This window comes from Peromyscus eremicus, chromosome X, assembly GCF_949786415.1.
Source record: "Peromyscus eremicus chromosome X, PerEre_H2_v1, whole genome shotgun sequence".
Lineage (NCBI taxonomy): Eukaryota > Metazoa > Chordata > Mammalia > Rodentia > Cricetidae > Peromyscus > Peromyscus eremicus.
In genome coordinates, this window is record NC_081439.1 from 27494608 (window position 1) to 27512918 (window position 18311).

The 18311-nt window shown below is 40.3% G+C and overlaps 1 protein-coding gene across 1 annotated transcript in view; it reads left to right on the forward strand.

Annotated features, from left to right (window-relative positions):
- Positions 1-16540, forward strand: part of Nhs (NHS actin remodeling regulator) — a 42810-nt gene extending 26270 nt beyond the window's left edge. The window contains exons 3-8 of the mRNA XM_059250477.1: positions 4071-4133; positions 6254-6446; positions 9060-9191; positions 10196-13174; positions 13457-13583; positions 15876-16540. Coding sequence (XP_059106460.1) covers positions 4071-4133; positions 6254-6446; positions 9060-9191; positions 10196-13174; positions 13457-13583; positions 15876-16482 — 4101 coding nt within the window. The 3' untranslated portion in view covers positions 16483-16540. The remainder of the gene's footprint in view (positions 1-4070; positions 4134-6253; positions 6447-9059; positions 9192-10195; positions 13175-13456; positions 13584-15875) is intronic.
- Positions 16541-18311: the final 1771 nt, after the last annotated feature.

Consider the following 18311-nt stretch of genomic DNA (forward strand, 5'->3'; position numbering starts at 1 on the left):
CACATACACCACAAAAAGATCGGGTTTTGAAAATAGTCTTTCAGAGAAATTTCCTTGGCTACTTTTGAGTATAATATTTGTTATTTCTTGTTCTGAGCACAGATCATACGTATAACTCTGGGTTTGGTTGAGGCAATCTTATGAAAAGCTAGGGGAAACGACTTGAAAATACAATGGGGCCCACAGAGACCAAAGTGGAGGTGAGGCATCGAAGAAGAATCTATTGTTAGGAACAAGATAGACATGATTGATCCTGGCTTTTTCAACAATGTAGTAATTTAGTCTGAGGCCTCTCAAAATCAATGGTAGGAGGGCCAAAATGAAAGCCTAGGAAAGGAGAAGGAAATGGATTTTTCATTTTTCTCCAGCACGTTTTGTGAAAATATCCATAGTATAGACAAGTTAAAAGAATTATACAGTGAGCACACTGTACACGAGAGATAAACTATTTGGACTTTGAGTCTGACAGTTTGTTTACACTGGAACAGATTTTCACCTTCATCTAGGAAATGCTCTGACGTGAATAAAATGGTGGTCTCCTAACCCTCTTCCCACACAGTTATTCTAAAGAAGCAAGTGTTGTCCCCTGCTGCACTAAGTGATACTTCCCAAAGCAGGGATCCCTGTGGGTATTCTTCCATTACCTGTTGTTTTGCGTGCATCTTGCTGGTGGTGTCTTATTTTCCCCTGTGCTATATCATCTTTAACTTTGTACTAAGAGCTCTACTGAAAATGATGTGTAGGTGGAAATAATTTGATGTCATTTCTTTAGGAGCAATTTTATTTAAGAGGAATTTTTGTTTCTTAGTATTGGGCACACTAAGGTGCTAGCAACACAACAAATATTTATAGGACATTATTCAGTCAATGGTAATACAGTTATGAATAAATAATGGCTAGCATTTCTCTGAATGAGCAATGGGGTACATTTACATAAAGCCATTAAAGAATAATTTAGTTTATACAAATTTGATCAATGCCAAGCTTTTCTTCAACTTATCCATCAGTACCTATTAAGGAGTGGCATTCTGGTCCAAGTAGAGATGCCCTGAGGTAGCACTGGCTTGCAATTTGACTTCTTAGATAATTTAGAGAAAAATTCTATGAACATTGATCATATAAAAATATAATCCAAAACACTCAGAATCATTTTGCCTTCATTGACCAACATCTGGGAGATAGGATAGGTTCAAACACAAGACTCAGACAGTTCATAATTCATGGCAGATATAAAGCCACAGCCCACTTAATATTACATGCAAAGATACGATAAATCTACAGGGAGCCTAATTAGGTTTAGGTGGATGAACCAAAGAGCACCACCTCTCCATTCCAAAGCTCAGGGCTACCCAGTATCTGCATTTGCATGCTTTAGGTTGGGGCTGCTACCAAAATGATACAGAGATGCTTAGCTGAGGCTGAATCTGCTGGGGAGTATAATCCAAGGAGACCTTGATTTGATTATAGTAGCCCAAACCAGTGGTCTGCACTGTCTAGATTCAGTCAAGGCCACCCTTAGTCACTGCCAGGTTTTTACCTCATACTTGTTTAATACAAACAGATAAAAAGATAAAATCTACTCCTCATCTCTCATTCCTGAAAAAATACTCAGCATGAGAGTAGACCTGGGGGATTTATGATGAACTATCAAAATTCATTTGCCAATATTAATTTCCTTCATGTTTTCTGAACTGCAGTCTCTTATGTATTTTTTTTTTTGGAATATTTCTTCATGAGCTACCAAAACCTTGAATTGCTTTGAAGCAATTTCCTTTCCCATATCAATGTGACACTTTGAGGTTCCCTTTCACTTGCTTCTATAAATTGTTCCTCTATTTTACATATTCCAGTTTCTTATATGAGACTTCTACATCGCCTATGGCTGATTCTTAGGCTAGAATCAGAGTAAGTCCAAGCTCAGGTGTATCTAATACATCTCTCAAAATGCATTCCGTCAGTGGAGGAGCCTTTGGCTCTTTAAACTCATTAGTGTTGAGATCTGGTCAAAACAAGCTGGGCAGGAGGAAATGGAATTTGCTCTACATAAAGATTAATGAACAACCCTACCAGTTACAATTTAGAAACTTAAATTAGAATTCGATCTTGAGTGCCTTTCACAATACATGCCTGCCATCAGATTGAGAATAACTAGGTTTAATATCCACCCAGACCAATTCACTTATGGAACCAGAAGTTTCTGGTGGTTTCCTGCCTAGTTTTATGTACTTACTCTAGTAAGACAGAGGTTTCTATGGTATCTGCTTTCTCCTGAGATCTTGGACATGCCTCTAATTTTAGTTGGCTTTCTTGTAACTGCTAAAACACATGGATCTCTAGTGTCATTTGAGTGGGCAAGTATTTTGGTGAGTTCTTATGAGGGGGCACAACTACTATCATGAAAGACTGAAAGAAAAAGTTAAATACAGAAATTCACAATCTACTAGATGAACACAATGTGTGTGTTCAATGATAATTTGTATAACATTAAAGCCCAGCTATAAGGTAAGTACTATAATATGTGCATACTGAATCTAAAGCTGGTATAGGTTAGATTCACAGATGTGTCTAGCTTTTGACATGGAAACAAGGCATTGCTATCTACAAAGCTCTTACACAGATATACAAATCAAGTTACTGAAAATAATAGTAAATAAATCACAATGTTTTGGGTAAGTTTAAAATTTTGTTTTGGGCTACATTCATAGTTATTCTTGCCCATATACAGCCTGTGGGTTTTCTCACCTGGTAGGAGTTCAAGCGTTTCAGCCAGGCATGGTAGGGCATACCTGTAATGCCTGTACCTGGAAAGCTTAGGCAGGATGACTGTGGGTTAGAGATCAACATGGACTGAATAGTGAGTCTCTCCAAACAAACAAACAAACAAACAAACAAACAAGAAAAACTTCAATGTCTTTCTTAATAGATCCTGGAGAGAGACTTCTGATTATCAAATTATTTTCCAAGTAAGATTGGCAATATAATTTGAGGGCCTTTCCCTCAGTTTAAGTCTTGTGAGATGTTAGTAGCCTAGCATTAAAACATGTATGGGTATGGGTGTGAAGCAGAAACTCTCATGAAACCAATGGTCTTTAAATATGCTTGATGAGAAGAGAAGCAAATTGGAGCAGTCTAGACAAGGTGATACATAATTAAGGACATTTTTCCCAAACAAATCATGGGAAAATAAAGTCATTCTAAGGAAAGAATATAATCTAGTCTTTCCCAACTTAGCAAGACTTAGATGGAAAAGATGGGGAAGTTACAGTAGGTAAAATACCTGCCTTGCAAACATGAGGACCTAAATGTAAAAGCTTGGTATGGTGGCACACACTAATAATCCCAGGGCTGGTGATTATCTGCTGGGAGAAACAAGCAGGTCCCTGAGACTCACTGGCCAGTCATCTTAGCTTATTCGGCAAGCTCCAGGCCACTTAAAGACCCTCACACATACAGAAACTAGCAAGCCAACAAAAAACCCTAAATGGATAATTCCTGAGAAATGATGATACCTGAGATTAGCCTCTGTCCTCCACATGTACATGTATATACTTGCATGCATACATACCAACACATATATATATACACATAACACACACACACACACACACACACACACACACACACACACACACACACCTGCACACATACATAAACACAGGCATACACACAAAAGATGGGAAAATCATGATTTTCGAAGACATTTTCACAGTTACAAGGTAGACATAAAAATAACCATAGTTGTAAAAGTAGCCGGCACTAGCATATAAAGCATGCTAAGTGCCAAAATTCTAAGAATACTACATATATTTTCCCATTTAATCCTCAGATTAGCCCTGGACAATAGATGCTGTTATTCACCCATCTTACTTCAGATGTTAAAGAATTGCACCTGATCATGGAGGGGAAAAGCCAGGTAGCCAGGATTTGAATTGAAGAACTCTAGATCCAGAACTCTGTCCTCTTAGTCAGAGTAGAATCATTTAGGAGAGAAGTTCTCCCAGAATGGTATTTGTTAGGATCGTTCTGTTGTGTACATTTTTAATTTTTTCTTTTGCATTTCATCTTCATAGTTTAACAGCACCCGCTCGCCCTCCCCCACTGAGTGTTGCCACATGGCCCCATGGAGTAGAAAGGTATTGGTTCTGAGCACATTGCTTTGCAGCCTTATCCTGCTCTTTTCAGACACTCTCCCTTTCTTCTCTCTTTTAACTTTATTGCAAACCTGTTTTCAACTAACCGTTTTTCTCTTAAGTCAACTTGAAGGATGGTATTTTCCTAACTTGAATTAACGACAGCCCTGTCGTTGGTTTTGTTCCCTATGAATGTCCCCCTTGGAGCTGCAATTTGCAGCTCTGCTGAGCACAGGCATCCTCTATTGCTGCTCCTGGATTTTGTAGTTTGGGGAAAAGAAATGACAGTTTTCCCTGTATTTATCAGAACTGTAAAAGTTCAGCGTCTCGATTTTTTTTTCTAAAGGAGAACAAGACAAGAGGATCCTCTGGCAGCCAATTGTCCCTGTCACCATTAAATGAAAAGTACTTTTGGCTGCTGGTCAGAACCTGGAGTCAGGTCACTATCCTTTAGTCCTTTCAAGTCCATTGTTATTCAAGGAAGGAATCGCCAGCAAAATGAGGCCTCTGGTGGTGGGAGTTTGCTTTCCTGCTGGGCTCCAGCGCTCAGCTTTCCTGTGTTCCTTTCTCTTCTCTCTCTCTCTCTCTCTCTCTCTCTCTCTCTCTCTCTCTCTCTCTCTCTCTCTCTCTCTCTCTCTCTCTCTCTCTCCTCTCCCTCCCTCCCTCCCTCCTTCCCTTTCCCTTCCTCCCTCTCTGCATGCACCAAACTTTTTTTTTTTCTTTTTGAAAGTTACCTAGGAAACAAAGTCTTTTGTGCTCCAACTTTATTTGAGCTATTCGCTTCGCTGGGAATCTGCACAAAAGCTGAAGAGAGAAAGAAGTTTGCAATATTTTACTAAACCGTTCATGGCGAACACAATTTTCCCAAGGGGGGGAAATCATATACCGTTGGGTGTATTGGGGGGCTTTGCAGAAACTTCTGATAAGGTAAGTAAATACTGGGGTTTCCTTTAAACAAGGGGCTCTGGAGCCTATTCTTTAAGGAGACTTGAGGACAGTTCATTTGACAGTACATGCGATCCTGAGCCAATAGTACAGTTTCCAATGTGAACACTAGAGAGATTTTTTTTTTTAAATCCTGATTTTAGGACAGAGTATTATTAAAACCTTACTGAAATAAGAGGAAATGAAATACTTATTTTATACAGTTACCCATCTTCCTCTGACCTGTATAAAGAAAGAAAACTGGGTTCAATGTTGGAAACTGGGTCTTTTACTACTCTGGTTTAGAAAGCCAACCCTGAAACCAAAAGTGGGATGGGGCCTTTTGAATAATCTGGGCCTGGAGCCCAAGCTTGAAATAAAAGTTAGACAGCATTAATATTTGCCAAAGGCTTGGATAGACAGTTTTCAAATGTCGTATAGAAAATCAAAGCCTCTAGCTTCCACAGCTGGAAGGAAAGTTTTGCACCACAAAGCTGCAAGAAAATAAACTAGAACTCTTCTACCCATCTAAATTCAAAAGAGAAACTCCCTTCAATCTTTCCCTCCAGAAACATAGTATTCGAATACTGGGGCACATCTTTACTTTGGCTTTTCTACAGCCATCGAATGTCAGTTAAACTGACTTTTTAAAATGTCATTCCCCAAAGCTGTCTTCCTGCAGTGCAATTAAGTCCTGGAGTTTTGGTGGCCTCCTGAGTTAGGCTGGCGGGTTGGTTATTCTCCAGGTGGTCTATTCCAGACTGTCTCATGTCTTCAGGTTTTCTTCAGGGTCTCTGAGAATTTTTATAGGCGTTTAGCTCATCTGCCTTCCTTGATCATCATGGTCTAGAGCTCTCAAGATATTTGACAGGAATTCATAGTGACATAAACATACAGAAAGTAGATCTACCTTTCACTGGATTAGAGACAGACAGTTTTCAGTTTGAAGGGATAGGATTTCTGACTAATTTGTCTCTTAATTCTATTTCACCTGAAAAGCATGTTTTATGGGCCCATTTTTCCCTTCTGTATCTCTTCACTATTGAAACAAAATTTCTAATTAGTTGTGCTTACTATTTTCTAGGGCTGTTTCCTTTGTCCTACATGCTTATTTCTAGCCTTATTTTAAAAGGCTGAACTATGAAATCCCTTATGCATATAAGGTATGAGAAGTGAATCTGAATGTATTTTGTTTGCAGTCCCACTCTCCAGAGGATGAAGAAACAGATGTTATGTTAGGACAGAGGCCGAAAAATCCAATACACAATGTCCCCTCTACACTGGACAAGCAAACCAACTGGAGCAAAGCGCTACCTCTCCCGACTCCCGAGGAGAAGATGAAACAAGATGCCCAAGTGATTTCTTCTTGCATTATTCCCATCAATGTCACTGGTATCGTTTTCTTTTTTTCCTTTGGGGTAGTTGGGTCTGAACATTCCATGTATTAAGTATGTTCAAAACACATGCTGTTGTTAGCCTCTCTATCAGCTAAGAATATACTTTTGTTGTGAGCAAGAAATCTTTTGTCAATGTACAAGTCAGGGGATATTCAGTATGCTTTTGTCGGGTTTTGAACACCAATTTGCATATATTCTGCTGGACTGCTTGTTATGTAAATGATGGACAGTTTCTTAAAAAAAAAAATCACCAAATAGCTCGTTGGCAGTGATTAATCACATGATAATGATGCGTGGCACCGTAAGAAAGAAAACAGCAAAACCCAGGTTTCTAAAACTGCAAGGAAGGTCCTGTCGACCAACTAGAGAATCTGTTTGCATGCTTCCCTGGAGGAAGGTAGGCTTTTCGACAAGACCACTTAGACTCCTGTATTGAGTTTAGGGATTTTTGACCTGAAAATATGTAGCTACAGAGATGAGGAGCAAATTGTGATTCAAAATCTGAGCAAGCCTGGCTTCCTTTCACTTTCTGCTATTGTATGTATTAAAGTTTGCATATTAGTCTAGATAGGATGAAGCTCAGCTGGACTTTTCTTCAAAGTCTATTAGCAGAATTCTGGAGCTGGAGCTGGGAATAATTTTAGTTGTAATCAGATGATGTTTTAGTTTTTAAAGGAATATCTAGGTTAGCATACAAAGTAATAGGTTTAATGATGTGATTTGTGTGTGTGTGTGTGTGTGAGAGAGAGAGAGAGAGAGAGAGAGAGAGAGAGAGACAGAGACAGAGACAGAGACAGAGAAAGAGAGAGAATTATACTTTGTTCTCAACCATTCTCCCCCAAATTAAATGATCTCCACACTGGTATTTTTAAACCCTCTTGTAGTTCCTTTTACCTTATTTATGTAATGAAAATTTCAAAACCAGTCATACTATGACTGGCTTTCATCTTTATTTCCCATAACTGAAGATTGCATGTACCCTGAGAAGAATTTTGGACATTGCTATGATTAATTCCACTCAGATTTCTCTCGCCTAGAGTGGGGAACAAATGGACTGGGTATCTGGGACAGATATTTTTTTTCTCTCCTGAATGAGAGGTACTCTAATGCATTGGCCAGTTGTGTCGTGAGCTGAGACTTAATTTTCCTGCTGACCTATTCAACTTATGGGATAAATTATTCTAAAGATGTGCACTTGTCTGACCTCTGTAATCTAAAGGAGATATGTTAGGGGAGTTCATCTGCCAAGATGGATCATTCTGGCACCCCTTTAAACTAATTTTCAGTCTGAGAACATCTGACTATTAGCAGCCCTGCTTCCTTTCTGGTACTGTAAGTAAAATCTTGTTTTCAAATGTAGTACTGTGATTATGGACCATCATCTTGTGATTAGGAAAAAGAGAAGATTTTTCTCTCAGTTTTATTTCAGGAACTCTCAAGATGAAGGCCCAGATTAGATGTTGATTTCAAGAGCTTCAATGAGAATAATGTTAATGATGTCCATATAATATGCCGTGTCTGCGAATCATGTATTCAATAATCATTAAGATTCAGATGAAGGATTTTAGTTTGTGACTGGAAGCAAGAAAGGAAAATACCTTTCATATGAATTCTCTGATAACATTGTAATCATTCATATCATGACACAGATATTTCAAAGTGAGCCTAGAAACTGTTGTCACTGTGATGCTATACAGATGACCCAAGGTTTAACAGTTAGGAAAAATGATGAGGTGATCAAATCCCAAAGCACAGCCTTCCATATTTCTTAGCCACAGCTTGCACTGAAAAATCCACAGTGCGTGATTGTGCCTGACAGAGTTTGAATTCCTTACCTTCTTCCTCGTTGTTCTAATTTAGTAGAACCACATATAGTGCTACTAATGGGATTACAGAGAAGAACTAATAAGCACCATGTTTGGTCCCTGCATGCATAATAACAAACAATACTTTAAAGACTGGGGAGTCTATCTTATAGTTGATTGGAACTCCTCTGTATGTTTATTTCCAAACCAAAAAGCACCCAGTTTAGTCACAAGAAGAAAGTAGAGTTAGAAGATTATTGAAAAGATGAAAGACCTAATCTGTTGTGCTGTTGTGTTTCCTCACAGCAGTGTGTGTGTGTGTGTGTGTGTGTGTGTGTAAATGCTTGGAGAAGTTTGGGTATACGAGGTGGAGGGAGAAAAACTCACAAAGACGCTTTTAATGAAGAAATGGGTCAGGATACATTAGGTTCACATCTTGGGTACTGATCTACTATGTAAAGGTATCAGTTTCAGAGAGCCCAGAAATAGACCAGTAAATAATAGTGACTAAAGGTGTATAACCAGTTCAGTGGGAGAGGGCTTGGCTGATGTCCCTTTCTTTACTCTCTTTCTTTTCGTTTTCCTCTTTTGATTGTTGCTTTTGACTTTGCAAGCTGTTGTGGGAAGCTGCATTTAGAAGTAAACCTTTAAATAAGGGCTGAAGAAGGTCTCTCTTATATTTTGTTCACAGGCTTAATCCAAAGTCTTCCCTGACTTCCAATCAATAAATATCACTGTGTTGCAAGTAAATGAAAATTTGTCTGCTACTTTTAAGGCTAATGAGACCTATTTATGGGTTGCAGGAGTTGGTTTTGACAGAGAAGCTAGTATACGCTGTTCTCTTGTTCATTCACAATCCGTGCTACAGCGGAGACGAAAATTGAGGAGAAGGAAAACCATCTCGGGGATTCCCAGAAGAGTTCAACAAGAAATAGGTGTGTCATAAAAATGTTCATGGTTTCTGTCTAGTGAAGGTGAAAGGAGAGGAAATAGGTCCCCATTTTCAACTGCCTTCAACTATAACATTCCTTATAAATATTGAATGTTTTAATGTGTAGTAGTTTTAAACTACTGTATATTTATTTTGCATTCAGAAAACATTTCGGCATTATTTTTTTAACTCTGTTCTTGAACATAAAGGCTTAACCTTATAGATTTAAGCATTTCTGGTGAAATATAATGTGCCTTGCCAATTCAAATGTTTCATTTTAAGATAGGAATATAAACAAAGATTCATTGCAAGAGTTTTTTTTAAACTGTAGCTTCATTTGAAGAGAAATATACTTTTATGTTTTAATTATTTTTCAAGTAAATTTTAAACATATTCCAATATGGAATCTTAAAAATATAATACCTTTGGGGACATTTAAAATTTTTCTATTCAATGTATTTATAATATTTCTACCAATTTCAAAATATTATGGTAGCAGCTCCATGTGAATAAGACTTTAATTTTTATAATGAAATCATTCTATTCCTTTATGCTTGTATTTCAAAACATATGTGAAAGTAGTGGCCAGGACTCTAGATTTTGTACTTCAGTTGTTTTTTGTTTTTTGATTATTTTTATCATTTTCTTTTATGAAAGCAGTCACTTGTTGGAGTAAATTAATGTGAAGAGAGATGATTCATAAAAAACAAAAAGCATATCTTCTCTCAATAAGTATACATGTTGCATGTATGTGTGTGTGTGTGTTTGTGTGTGTGTGTGTGTGTGTATGTGTGTGTGTGTACACATATACAAATATTCATGTAGATAGAAACAGACAAATCAGGGACAGAAAACATTCAAACTTTCTCCTAATTTTATATACTGTTGTTTTTTTTTTTCTGTAGGAGAAGGTTCTAATATGGTAGCACACAGATTTAGAAACACCCCTCAAAATGCCTGTTAGTCTGCCAATATGTAATACCTAACAGTGTTTTCCATGTGCCCTAGATTCTGATGAATCACCAGTGGCCAGGGAAAGGAATGTGATTGTGCACACAAACCCAGACCCCTCCAACACTGTCAATAGGAGGTCCGGAACCAGGGATTCCGAATGCCAAACTGAAGATAATCTGATTGCTGCCCCATCCAGAAGGAGAATCAGAGCTCAACGGGGTCAAAGCATTGCAGCTTCCCTTTCTCATTCTGCTGGCAACATCTCTGCACTGGCAGACAAAGGCGATACCATGTTTACTCCTGTAGTGAGCAGCCGCACAAGATCTCGGAGCCTTCCTCGGGAGGGAAATAGAGGTGGAGATGCTGAACCCAAAGTTGGTGCTAAGCCCTCAGCATATGAAGAAGGGGCGCCTTTCGTGGGTGACCATGAAAGAACCACTAATGATTGTAGTGAAGCGCCGAGCAGCCCAAGTGCAAAGGAACACCAGCCTGCTTTGGGCCTGGCCTGTTCTCAACATCTTCACAGCCCTCAGCACAAGTTAAGTGAGAGAGGGAGGTCGCGCCTGTCCCGAATGGCGGCTGACTCTGGAAGCTGTGACATCTCCTCCAACTCAGACACCTTTGGAAGCCCCATCCATTGCATTTCCACGGCTAGTGTCCTTCTTAGCAGCCACATGGACCAGAAAGATGACCACCAGTCGTCCAGTGGTAATTGGAGTGGGAGCAGCTCTACATGCCCATCACAGACCTCAGAGACAATCCCTCCAGCAGCTTCTCCTCCCCTCACTGGCTCTTCGCACTGTGACTCAGAATTGTCACTGAACACTGCTCCTAATGCTAATGAAGACACCAGTGTCTTTGTGACAGAACAGTACAATGACCACTTGGATAAAGTAAGAGGCCACCGGACAAACTCCTTCACCTCCACTGTTGCAGATCTGCTGGATGATGCCAACAACAGCAATACCAGTGACAGTGAGTGGAATTATCTGCACCACCATCATGATGCATCCTGCCGCCAAGATTTTAGTCCTGAGCGTCCAAAGGCAGATAGCCTGGGCTGCCCAAGCTTCACAAGCATGGGTACTTATGACAGCTTTCTGGAAAAGTCTCCTTCAGACAAAGCAGATACTAGCTCTCATTTCTCAGTGGACACAGAAGGATACTATACCTCGATGCACTTTGACTGTGGTCTCAAAGGTAATAAGAGCTATGTCTGTCACTATGCAGGCCTGGGCCCAGAGAATGGTCAGGGTGTAGGAGTTCCTCCTGGTCTTCCGGACTGTGCCTGGCAAGACTACATAGACCACAGGAGGCAGGGGAGACCAAGCATCTCTTTCAGGAAACCAAAGGCAAAGCCAACTCCACCTAAACGTAGCTCATCGTTGAGAAAGTCTGATGAAAATGCAGACATTTCTGAGAAGAAAGAACCAAAGATAAGCACTGGTCAGCATCTGCCTCACAGTTCCAGGGAAATGAAGCTGCCTCTTGATTTCTCCAACACGCCTTCTCGAGTGGAAAACGCCAATCTGCCTGCAAAGCAGGACTCTTCTTGGATAAACCAGAGTGAACATGCTATTAAGGAACCTCAGTTGGATGCTACAGACATTTCACCATTCAAAGATGAAGGTGCTGAATCAACTCACTATGCAGACCTCTGGCTTCTAAATGACTTGAAAACAAATGATCCTTACAGATCCTTATCTAATTCAAGCACTGCTACGGGTACCACAGTAATCGAGTGCATCAAATCTCCGGAGAGCTCTGAATCCCAGACATCCCAGTCAGAATCAAGGGCAACCACCCCATCTCTTCCTTCTGTCGACAATGAGTTTAAACTGGCTTCACCAGAAAAGCTGGCTGGCTTAGCATCTCCATCAAGTGGCTACTCAAGCCAGTCGGAGACGCCAACCTCCTCTTTCCCTACGGCTTTCTTTTCAGGTCCATTGTCTCCTGGAGGTAGCAAAAGAAAACCTAAAGTCCCAGAAAGGAAATCCTCACTACAGCAACCATCTTTAAAGGATGGAGCCCTATCATTGAATAAAGATTTGGAACTTCCAATTATACCTCCTACTCATCTTGACCTAAGTGCTCTTCATAATGTTTTGAATAAACCATTCCATCACCGTCACCCATTGCATGGTTTTACTCATAAACAGAACACAGTAGGAGATATACTGAGGTCAAATCCTCCTCCGTCTCTTGCAATTACACCAACAGTCCTGAAATCGGTCAACCTGAGGTCCATCAGTAAGTCTGAAGAAGTTAAGCAAAAGGAAGGCAACAATACAGATCTCCCCTGCTTAGAAGAGAGTACTGTCACAGTGGCTTCTGTGGCTTCTTCATCTCCAGGTAAAACAAGGCCACACACAGCAAAGAAATCAATATCACGCCAGTACTCTGCTGAAGACACCCTCCTGTCCTTTGTAGATTCCTCTGCAGTTGAAATGGGGCCAGAGAAACATTTGGAAAAGAACCCCACTTTGGATGTGAAGAGTCACTGCGATCCAGAAACTGTAACCTCAGCTAGTAGCAATCATCCAGATTCAAATGTGATGAAAGACCAAATACGGATGGAAAGTGAGCTTATTCCAGAAAACATACCAAGTAAGAACTGTGGATTTTCAACAGGATTTCAGAGGGTGTCTGCTGCCCGCCCCAGTGATTTGGGTAGTAAAATGATGCAGTACGGAGCTAGTCCAGATGGAGCCCCACAACAAGGACAGAAGGCACCCTCTGGAGTAGGGGAAGAAGGTGGGAAACCAGAATCTGTGGATGGAATCACATTTCAAGCTAACTCACCAACTAGAATAACAGACATAAGCAGTCAACATAAGCATCGTATTGTGAGCCGCCACCATGACAAAGTGCCTGTGACTATCCGCCATGAGTCAGAGATGTCAACTCTAAATTCATTCCCTGAAAAATGTTCTGAGCAGGAAAATATTGCTTCAGGTATTTCACCCAAAAGTGCCTCTGATAACAGCAGAGCAGAGGAGACCCAAGGAAGTATGGATGAGACTTCATTGAAAGGTCAGTTAATGATACCTTTGTTAGGGTGTCCTATAGTGTTTCCTGTGTTCCCTATAGTTCTCTATAGCCCTGGGTGTTGGTTTCCCTCTGCCATTTCTTTTTCACTTATTAAAACAACTGAGAAGAAAGCTGTTGTGATTAGGAACTAATATTTGGCAGGTATCTTTCTCATTTCAAAAACTGTGGTAAGGTACCTTTTGCTTGTTTGATCCTGGAGTCAGGGAAACAGGGTAGTGAGATGTGTAGCTACCTCTTAACGATGTTTCTGTTCTTGTTTTTAAGAATCATCACCAAGTGATGACTCCATCACTTCACCACTCTGTGAAGACTCTCAAGCTGAAGCTGAGGGTGTGTTTGTGTCTCCAAACAAACCTCGAACAACTGAGGATCTATTCGCTGTCATTCACAGGTGAGAGAGGGTGACCAATTTCCCAGAAACAAAAGGCACAGAAAAGGGTTTGCCTCCTGAAGGGCCTCTCATCAAATGTAAACATGGGAAAGCATTTTGTACCTGTAATAATACAACAAAACCAAAAGCAAGCCAGGAAGAAGAATTATCTTTCCAACTCAACTTCATAGACTTGTATGCATGTTTGAAAATGAGTCTAGACAGACAGACATAGAGTTCAATTAAGAGAGTTCAGTAAGAATCATTGAAGGGAAGATACTGGATGATTTCCCGAGGAAAGACATTTTGGAACAGATTTACATGTGAAAACAATTCATAGCTAGATGACTTGGAGTGAAAGCCCAAACTTAAGTGTAACCTCTGTTGTGCATATTATATTTTGTATTTATTTATCTCTGCAGTACTAGAGATCAAACCCAGGACCTTACACATGCTAGGAAAGCACTCTGCCACTGAGTTATACCCTTAACCCCTGGCTTTTAAATAATCCCTTGGGTCTACAAAATATGCTCAAAGCTGTAATCTCACACTAGCTGATGCAAACATATGTTGATTTGCCAAAACAATCTGAGCCCATCTCAGCTTGGAACAACTGAAAACTGCTCTCTTTTATTGTTTCTTTTTAAAAATTAAATTTCTTTCATGACACTTCTTTTTATCTGTAAAATGAAAGACCATATCCCATGAATCGGGGATGTTCTCTGGCTTGCTTTCCCAGAACATGGTTGTGCCTTTGCTGCCCATTCACACTTTCTCTTTTGTACCTTTATAACCTGGTATCAGTGGCCCGCATTGCAACAACCCATTGTAGCTGCTGAGCAGAAAAGCAGAGCCAGAACTCATCCTTGAAAGCAAACTCATAGCCACTGAACCAAATGATGCTACATGTGCTCTTTCCACAAACATGAGGCCCTTCTTCCACCTGGCCTTGGGGACCTAGATGGAATTCCCAAAGGATAGAACCTGGGGATTATCTTTCCTTTTTCATAGCCTTATGATTTTGGAAGAAATCTCTCTCGCCACCCCTTGGGCTTCTGTTTTAAAAGGGTTTCTCTTTTCTGTTTGTGCTGCTCTTTTTTTTTTTAAGAAGGAGCACTGCTCTTTAGAAATAGCATTTTCCTAAGGGTTCCATTAGTAGTACCCTCTGTGTGTACCTTACCAGGCAATCTTCCCCAGAAACAGGGCAAGACTCACCAGTTTATGTTCTTCCCCACCGTCTAAAGGCCAATTGTATTCCTCTAGTCCTCAGACTTCTTCTCCAAACGCAGCCCAAATTATTAATTTGCTATGTAAGCTAATGAACCCTCAGAGAACTATGTGGTGTTTCTGGAATAGTGGGCAGGACGCACGTTGTAGAATCAGAAAGGCGTTGGGTTAGAGTCTTGACAGTGTTACCAGCATGGGCACGCTCCTCAGGAACCTGGGAAGGCGAAGCTCACATTCCCTTTACCACACGAGGTTTTCAGGTGGTGAGAGAGCATGCCGCCAGAGTCAGGAATAACTGAGTTATGCTGAAGATTCATTGAGTTTATGCCCACTTAATTCAAAATAAGATCAATAGTTTCATGTTGGAAATAGAGGTTAGGTAGATTTAAGGAGTTTGGTAATCTTAGATTTGTATTTGTGTAGGATTTGCCTGTTTATTGACAAGAGTTATTTTGCTCTCTTGAGAGCTTAGATTATATAATATTTTAAGAGCTCCAGAGATTCTGAGTTTTCAATTCCTCACAAAGAGTTGATGTACTGCTTGATATGCTGTTGATGTCCCTGAGTAGCTAAGGGTTGTCGTATTTGTATTCAGAAGCAGACTGATTTATTTTAAAAGTCACTTAACTCATTTTTCATGTGCAGTAGATTAAAATGTAGTTTTAATTTGTAAAGTGTAGGCTAGTCTCCAGCACAGACCTCCATTGCTCATTACCGAGGCCCATCAGGTATCAAGCTAAGGCTAGCTGTATCCCACCGACGCCATTCTCCACTTGCTGCACTTATTATTTGGAAGCTGGTTGTTGATGTGAGAATATTCTTCTGTATTGTACAGACAGGTTTAGTGAGGAAAAAGCAACAGGCTTTCCCCACACTGTAAATAGAAGTCGGCAGGATTTTCCCCCTTAAACTCTAGGAGGGGCAGTAATGAACCTTAACCTTCCTCCGTATGGTGCTAAAGCTCAGTATTCTACCATATAGGATGCTCTTTAAATACAATAGATATGGGAATCAGATGAACACTTCTTGGATCATAAAATTGTGTGTGGACTAAGATTTTTACCCCATTTTCTCTTTTCTTAAAAGATCCAAGAGGAAAGTCCTTGGAAGAAAAGATTCTGGGGACATGGCTGTTAGAAGCAAGTCCAGAGTTCCCCTCGGCAGCAATAGCAGCGGCGCCAGCTCTGTCCCTTCAACCAGCAACACTGTGACAGCTGGGACTAGCCAGAGGTCTCCTGGTCTCATCTACCGAAACGCCAAAAAGTCCAACACATCCAACGAAGAGTTTAAGCTCCTGCTTCTCAAGAAAGGCAGTCGCTCAGATTCTAGTTACCGCATGTCTGCCACGGAAATCCTGAAGAGCCCTATCCTGCCCAAGCCTCCTGGAGAGTTCACTTCAGAGTCTCCACAAAGCCCCGATGATACCCACCAGGGCACACCTGGGGCTGAAGCACTGTCCCCTCTGTCACCGTGCTCTCCACGAGTCAATGCAGAAGGATTTTCCTCAAAAAGCTTTGCCACCTCAGCGTCAGCGCGGGTTGGACGTTCCCGGGCCCCGCCTGTGGCCAGCAGCAGCCGCTACAGTGTCCGCTGCCGCCTGTACAATACGCCGATGCAGGCCATCTCCGAGGGAGAGACTGAAAACTCTGACGGGAGCCCACATGATGACCGATCCTCCCAGAGCTCCACATAGTTTGCCTGGGCCACGCTGACCTCAGATGTCTAACCCCTTACTAAGGAAAGGATTTTGTGACACCATAGAGGGGGAGAAGTGGCAACGGGGCGGGGCCAGATCGGGGAGGGGGGCGGTGTGGCATCATTGCTTGGCAATGAGCTTCTAAATATGTGTTGGAGAAACAGAAAGTGGTTGAGTCATTTTTATTAGTTTTCATGTTTTAGGTAGCAGTTCTGTCTGTCGTGGTTTTCTTTAGCATAGTTTGATTTACCCGATCTCATTCCTTGTGATAATAGAGAATACAAAAATATCTAACTTTCTTGAAACCTAGACAAGATTTTCCCAGAGCTGCCTATTCCGAAAATAAAGCCCTCACTGTCATACTTTAAGAAGATTAAATTACTCTGGAGGTTTGGTATTTTTTTACATTAAAATGAACTAAAGCAAAATTTAGATGAAAGAACTACACATATGTAAATACCATATTTTTGATAAAATGTGTAAATAGATTTATCAATGATGAGTGGACAAGTGGCCAATTATCTACCACACACCAACTGTTTATAGGACACATACAAATAAAGTATAATAACTGTATTCTGTGAATACCATTTTCATATCAGATACCATATTTAAATGTCCACCAACATGATTTCTGAGTTATAAACCTCAAATATGAATTTAAAACTGGTGAAATAATGGAAATATTGAGGTCATGTACTGAAATGTGATAAATTTAAAATAGTGAATTCAGACCTAATCATTGTTGTGACAAATTATAGCAGAAACAAGCTAATGTCAGTTTGTGGCTGTGATTTGCCATGTGGCAATTTGAACAGAATGAAAAGCATGCTTTTGATTTTTTTTTTTAACCAATGAGAGAAATCATCATTCTCAATGGAAAGACCCCCCCCTCCCCCAATAGCATTAAACAGTGTCCTTTAGAATCTAATTTTTTTCAATGGATTGCTTTAAGGAGAATGAGTAGAAAAACCAGTAGTTAATTTTAGGTCTTGTTTTATATAAGGCTACTGGGGACAAAGAGTCATACTCTAATGACTATACTCTTTAAGCTTCTTAATTAGCTCCAGGTTCTTAAACTAACAAATAAAACCTAAGCATGCCACAGAGCTATTGAATTCTCAGTAAGTACCTGCGATGAGTTTTCAGCGAAGCTTTCTCTCTGTGCTGATGAGATTCATGCTACCTAAAACTTAACAGAAATGACACTGTGAACAATGTAGTTGGGAAATAGGTATGTGTATATGCATTATTTATATTCACTCTTCAATTGGGCATGGGGAGCAGCTCTGGTTCACAATGCTACATACAACGAATTTTTGTCTGGTTTTACTAGATCTGCTTGATGGCAAAAGGGGAGGGTGGTGGGTGGGAAAGGAAATGTCAGGGAAAGTGCCCTGATAAAATGAAGGCAGGGAAACAAGCTGAATTACTTGAAATTACTTGAATTTTCTTGTCTTAAAACTGAAAAAAAAGTATAGTAACAAGTTGAAATCTGCAAGTGGTTCTCACACCTCTGATTTTAACATGAACTGATACTGTGTTTGAAATCATATGTCAGAAATATAAGCACCTATGTACTTAGAATAGGTTTTGATGGAGCAGTAGAAATTAGAACTGAGAAGGGGTCTGATCTGTGAAAGACTAGAACGTGATGACAATGACAGAACACGCCAGGGTTACCAAGAGATTGATAGGCAGCTGGCGGTATGCCTCTGCAAGTGGTATTGGAGAAAGGAAGATGGATGAAAGGATTAACTCATGCTAAATGAAGGAGAAAGTCTGGTCTAAGAAGACAATGTCTTTCAAGAGAAATTTGTTATAAT